This window comes from Arachis duranensis, chromosome 6, assembly GCF_000817695.3.
Source record: "Arachis duranensis cultivar V14167 chromosome 6, aradu.V14167.gnm2.J7QH, whole genome shotgun sequence".
NCBI classification, from domain to species: Eukaryota; Viridiplantae; Streptophyta; class Magnoliopsida; order Fabales; family Fabaceae; genus Arachis; species Arachis duranensis.
The window spans coordinates 11,391,177-11,397,347 of record NC_029777.3 but is presented as its reverse complement, the minus strand read 5'-3'; the positions used below and the strand labels follow the sequence as shown (position 1 = coordinate 11,397,347).

The 6,171-nt window shown below is 35.0% G+C and overlaps 1 protein-coding gene across 1 annotated transcript; it reads right to left on the bottom strand.

The window, feature by feature from the left end:
- Nucleotides 1-309: 309 nt before the first annotated feature.
- On the bottom strand, nucleotides 310-6,064 carry LOC107492932 (1-acyl-sn-glycerol-3-phosphate acyltransferase 2). Its single transcript, XM_016114010.3, has 11 exons — nucleotides 5,782-6,064; nucleotides 4,638-4,760; nucleotides 3,979-4,018; nucleotides 3,772-3,845; nucleotides 3,456-3,515; nucleotides 3,017-3,094; nucleotides 2,650-2,808; nucleotides 1,996-2,121; nucleotides 1,127-1,219; nucleotides 925-1,011; nucleotides 310-801 (listed from the first exon to the last, which is right to left on the bottom strand). Exons 1-11 carry the CDS (start codon nucleotides 5,860-5,862, stop codon nucleotides 559-561), a joined length of 1,164 nt encoding a protein of 387 aa, XP_015969496.1. The 5' UTR covers nucleotides 5,863-6,064; the 3' UTR covers nucleotides 310-558.
- Nucleotides 6,065-6,171: the final 107 nt, after the last annotated feature.

Below are 6,171 nucleotides of genomic sequence, written 5' to 3'. Positions count from 1 at the left end.
ATTGATTAGGATGGTATATCCTGTCAAATTTTTTACTAATTAATCTCTAATAGATATTGGTTGTAATAATTAAAACACGCACTAGGAGGATCAAAGAGCTTTAACTTTGACTAAACTCTAAACCAGGTTAATAAGTCCCTAGTAATAGGTTAGGATACCAGTAGTGCCAACCAAAACTAAGATTAAATAAACCTGATTATTTGGATTAGTAATGCACTTCAGTATATGGAAACTAGATAAACTCCAAGCCTCACTCGTATGTATTTTTTAAAAATGAGTGATTAGTGTCTAATAATATTGTAGGAATGGTGGTCTAAAATAATAGGATAGAGAGAACCTACAGAGGTCATGATATATGGTCAATACAAAGTTTATCCTAATAAACAATAAATCAATATGCATACACCATAGTACATAGAAGAATTGAACACATAATATGGGGTAGATATCAAAAGCAAAACCAATGAGCATTACGCGAGTCCCTCCCAAGACACAAACAGATGCAGGTTAAGCACACCAAAAGAGAGAGACGAATTCCCTATGTATGTTCACCAAAATCTACTGTTGTTTGACATTCTTATCCTCCACTTGTTCCCCTGTGCTCTTTGGCTTTGCAGGGAGGACCTTGGCTGGCGTTGAACGCTCCGACTGTGAGAACATAATCAAGATTTGCATGAGGCCAGTAACGACTGCCAAACTAGCAGTTGAAATTGCAATACCCTTCCAGGATGATAGTAGCGAAGTCCATCGGAGAAACTTGACGGCTCCCGTAACAATCAGACCAGACCAAGATATGGTTACCTGTTCCCAACATAAGGTTAGAAGGTTCTTTAGATAAATATCTAAGAGGAAAGAGAACACGAGAAAAGGATAACCGATAAATATGGACGTTGAAGGGTTAGAAATATGGATGGAGTAACCTACCAGAAGAGATTTTTTTGGCCGACCAGTATCCTGCAGCTCTTTATCACTAAAAGTATCTTCAGCTATATGTTTGTCTAATAATGCATCCTGGTGTGCCCCGTGGTTAACATTGAAAGAATGATTTAGATATATTATCAACCGAGGATGTTGAAATCAAGCAGGTAAAAGGAGGGGGAAAAAAGGAAATCTAATCAGCACCCACCTTGGCAACAAATACATCTCGACACCATTGAGCAACAGCTTCATCTGTTTCTGGCAATTCATTCATCAAATGGCGCTTGATGTGAACTTGCACCTACAGTATTAAAAATTAAAGAAATTTTATTATACAAGGAATTTTTTTCTTTTTGTGATCAGTAAAAGTTGAGGAGGGAAGCTTAAGCCCTCAGGAACTGGAGTAATAAACAGTGTAGACCCTCCATAACGAGACATTAACAAAGAAATGCAGCAGGACTTTGGCAGATAAGGTAGCCTCTTAATAATGTACAACAAAGCAAAAGCTAAACACAAGCATGATCCAATCCTGTCAACATCTACAAAATCACTCCCCTCAATATTCCAGACTCCAATCAGCAGACATGTAAATCATTCAGCCAACTGAGTATCTAGATAGAAAACTATGGATCTTTGATAAAGGAAATTAGGGATATAGCCTTAAATTCCATGTAAGCGCATCTCCAGAAATAGCAGGAAATTTCAAAAGTTCAACTCTATCCACAATGGAAGAAAACTAGGCCATATGCAATAGACTCTGTATGTTAAATTATTAACAAGCTTTTTTCATGGCTTCCGTTAACCCAAAGCAGTTAGAGTAATACCTTAGTAATATACAGAATGTTACAATTAGAAAAAGTAACTAGCACACACAGATCGTTTATAACATGGCTTTTGGTGTCCATATATAATTCCTAATTTTTAGTAATATAAGTTCATTTCTGCAGTTGCATTTTCTGCCCATGATTGCTAGTCAGAGACTAACATTACAAGATAGGCACAAGGAAAGCAAAACAGTTCAACTATTAGGCATCTTCAAGTGTAATTGTTTCGAAATTGTAATTTTAATTGTCTTACCACTGAGGGTTGCCCTTTTAAGAGTCTAAGCATTGTAGGGGTGGGTGAACACTTGGGGATAGCCACTGTTACGTCATAAATGGCAGGAACAAATGAGCGCATGTGACTTACTGCTGAAACAAATCCCTGAAAGCAATAAATTACAAGTAAGAGCAACCAACAAAAAAGAGTAGGACCAAAATCAGCCATGTTATCATCAATCAAACTACTATTCCCTGGAAAACAATAATAACAATTAAATTGCCCTTGCTTGGGTTTTCTCTCAAGTCCATCAAGTGTGAACCCTATTGCAAAGCACCCACATAGCTTCCCAAGAAAACCTAACCTTTGACCTAATAAAACCCAAAGTATTGTCTAGTCTCTCAATTTGGTTTAGTCATAGTACAGAATAGAGAAAGGGCAGAGCAACCATTAATAATTACTCTTGGAAGCTAAAGTGATCCCAAAAATATTACAAGTAACAAATAACAAATCTTTTCTCATAAACTGTCAGCAACCTAATTATAAGCTAAAATTATAATAAAATAATTTCATTGTCAATCCTGCAAGATTTGCATATGCTAAACTTGATCACATTAAATTTTGTAGCTCCAATATCTGGAAGGAAAAAGCAAAGGATGAAGACAAATGTTAAAGATAAGATCTATATCTCACCTTAGTTCTAGGAATCAAAACATTTCTAGGAATAGGCAATCCAGCAGAGGCTGCATATTCTTGAGCAGCTAATAGTTTAGCTTGTGTGAAGCGTGTTCCTTCTACAAAGAGAGCCAACCAAAACGGAAGAGGAAAATCGCTCAGTCGCTGGATGCCTGACTGCATTTATGATAAATGAAACATTCAAATGAAATTCCCAAATATAATCAACAAGCTTTTGCATCTTGAGAGAAAAAGGTAGAGAGGGGAGTTATAGTCTTTTTACATATGCATAGGTAAGAAGAAATCATTGATATAACAAACAAGCACAAAAATCTATTATGAGTACAGCATATAAATGAATTGTATGTATTATAGTAAATCATACCTTTAATGTGCTTTCATCCTTGGCCCAGCTTCTCTCTAGGAAAAGATACTCAGAAAACCACATTGACCAACCAATGACCTGCATGAGTAGAGCTTAGCAGATAGCCCAACATTGACAGTAATACTTGTGATATCAAAAGCAAAATACAACCTTCTAAGTTTATATTCATGACAAGCACAAGCGGAAAAGTATTCCTAGGCCATAAAATACTTGAATACTAGATATATTTGTTTCATCAAAGAACGTAAACTGCACCCACTAGGTCATTAGGTTTAAAGAACATAAAGGGAAAATCATTGCATGACAGTATATTGAAAAGCTAAGAATTAAAATCCCCTAGAGTGCAAGGTGCACTTTAAGACCATTTCTTCATAATAACTTAATACAAACAATCATGCAATCATTTACTTTAAAAAGTTCATGTCATGATGAAGCATACCGGCAGAAACTTTGAAGATTTCTTCATCACAGCTAAAGTACTGCCAAGGCAACCTGAGCGCTGTTCAATAACAATAAATAACCAATCAGCAATCGAAGCACCCAAAATTGCCAACAAAAAAAATTGATCAAATACCATGTCTTATCGTAGCACACACATAAGAGTATACATATCCTTCTATCCCACACCCATGGTACTATAATTTCAAATAATTCACACTTCTAAAATGAAATAAGCTATTTTTTTTAACACACTGCGTTTGTTTTAACTTGCTTGTGCTGAAGATGTGGAAAGGTCATACAAATAAGACAATCACCTGAGCTAAAACCCATCCAACAAGCCAATCAATATCGCTTCTGTGATTGCATATGACAAGGGCATGCTCTTTACCTGGAAATTTCAAAATAAGAATCATATTATTGATACACAAATTTCACAATAAACTTCCCCAACTCCTTTCTGGTATGCAAGCATACATCCGTGATACAAAAAGGCCAAATACACAGGGTAACAAAATACTTGCCCATCAATTGGAACGTTTCATGATCTGTGAATACTTCAACCTGAAGGGAAAATGTTACAGAAGAAAGCTTTAATCATTCTGAATGCAACAGAATAAACTTAACCAAAAGAAATGTGGCTTTCAAATTACCGGTTTTCTTCCATTTATAATGTTTCTTGAAACTATCGAACAACCTAAGATATATTAGTTTTGACATTTGATTCAATTTTAGTATTAGAACCAATGGAAGCATGTTTATTTCCCAATGAAACAACCTTGGCTGGAACATCTGTGCCTAATTACACAATAAAATGCACCTCCTAAGGAGACGGTAGAGATGATCAGGCCAAAAGGTTAATGTTACATATACAAAGAAATTCATTTTAAACATAATATAGAGACCCAAGCCAATATCTACTTCTACTGTGTATAATGGGGATTGAACTCAAAGCTTCCTAATTATAATACAAGATATTTAACATCTTGACTAATTTCACATTTGTTAATATTATACATATTTAATAAACAAAAGGGTGAATTAGACCCTATTAATACAATAGTCTTTTAGAATGTTGCAAGGAAAGTGCAAAACAATGCTTTGTTCTGGTAAACAATCAACTAAATTAGTAGACAGTTACTGTGCATAGAAAAATATTGCAGAGGACATGGTACTGGTTTACCTTAACACCAGCCCACCAATCAATAAGCCATACAAGTTCCAGCCACAACAATTCTGCAACTACACGGTTGATCCGCCTGTGCAGATTCTTTGACAGAGGCCGTACAAGAACATAAGATACTGCCTGAGACAAGATATCAAGAAGGGAAAAATTAATTGAATTGATTCAAGATCCTTTCTGTTTTGGCTTCATATTATTGTTTTACTGAAAGAAAAGATGGATATATAAAACTTAATGACTATGCTACGTGTGCACTAAAATCAACCACCAATATAAAATACATGTTGGAATACAAATACACATTGAAAATAAATTAAACCACACATGTATTTATACACAAATATATTGGTGACTGATTTTAGTGGCTAATTTTGGTGTACGAATAGCATTTTTGAAAACCTAATTTTGTGCAGTAAATATTCCTCAGTATAAACAAATTATTCCAGTATACCACTAGGAAAATTCATGCTTTCAAACAGAGTTAATACAACAAAGGATCAACCAGCTTCCACATGCTGAAAGCATATGCGCCAAATTCATTCATGTCCAAAATAAACTTTTCAAGTTTACATTCCTTCCTTTCTATTATGCCTCATGAGAAAATTAATTAGTTAGAAAAACTGATTAGAAGTTAATAAGATAATATAGGCAGTTAGTTAGAAGTCTGGTTTCATTTTTCCCTGCTCCCTTTGCACTCAAACCGGCTGATATATATGTACCATTAGTGAGTTGAAATTAATTAATGAAGAATATGGTATCAGATGAAATTTTCTTGCGCGCTCTCGCTCTCATCTTTTCTTTCTGAATGAACTTCCCACAGAAAATTCAACTTTCCAGGAAACTCTATCATTGTTCCCCTTTTCATCTAAAAACAATGTTTGTCTATGGCACTTGAACTAAAATAGAAATGGTAACAAATCAGTAGTAGCAATGTGCCTAGACTATGAATCCATGATACAAAGCTTAAACCCTAAACTCCGCTAGTTTAAACTATAGCACTACTAGTCTTATCATAAAAATGAAGAATATTAATAGAAAAAAAGAACGAGATTTGCATGGAGATGCAGCAAATGATTACGACGTGAACTCCATTAACTAAGAAATCAAAGAGTAAGTAGGAAGTAAGAAGACGAAGAAGAAAAACCTGAATGAGATTAACAGCGAGGCCTGAAGTGAAGAAGAGGAGGCCAAATGGCACAACCACAGCAGCAGCTGCAATACCCATTCAACCCACACCTGAACCCAACTTACTTTTTCGATTCGATGTGAGTAAGAACTAAGAACGACTTAATTAACAGTAATTGGAATCTTAGTTTAATCCAATCGAAGAATCTGTTGGCGACTGTTTTGGAAATTGGAAAGAATGACAAGTTGGAATTCGAATGGAAATTGGGAAGGAAATGAGTGTTGCGTGGTAGGGTTGGGTCTCTGTTTTCGCCATATATTACAACAACTTATTCCTTTTTTTTTAACAATTTTGGTAACCAATTAATCACTACAAATAACAATTTATTTTTAATAAATAAATTTTATT

Bases quoted from the DNA above. Each gene is read 5' to 3' on its own strand.
- LOC107492932 (XM_016114010.3), bottom strand. From the start codon at position 5,862: ATGGGTATTGCAGCTGCTGCTGTGGTTGTGCCATTTGGCCTCCTCTTC. The intron at 1,012-1,126 runs GTGGGTGCTGAT...GGGGCACACCAG, and splicing joins GAGATGTATTTGTTGCCAAG to GATGCATTATTAGACAAACA. The intron at 802-924 runs GTAGGTTACTCC...TGTTGGGAACAG, and splicing joins GGCCAAAAAAATCTCTTCTG to GTAACCATATCTTGGTCTGG.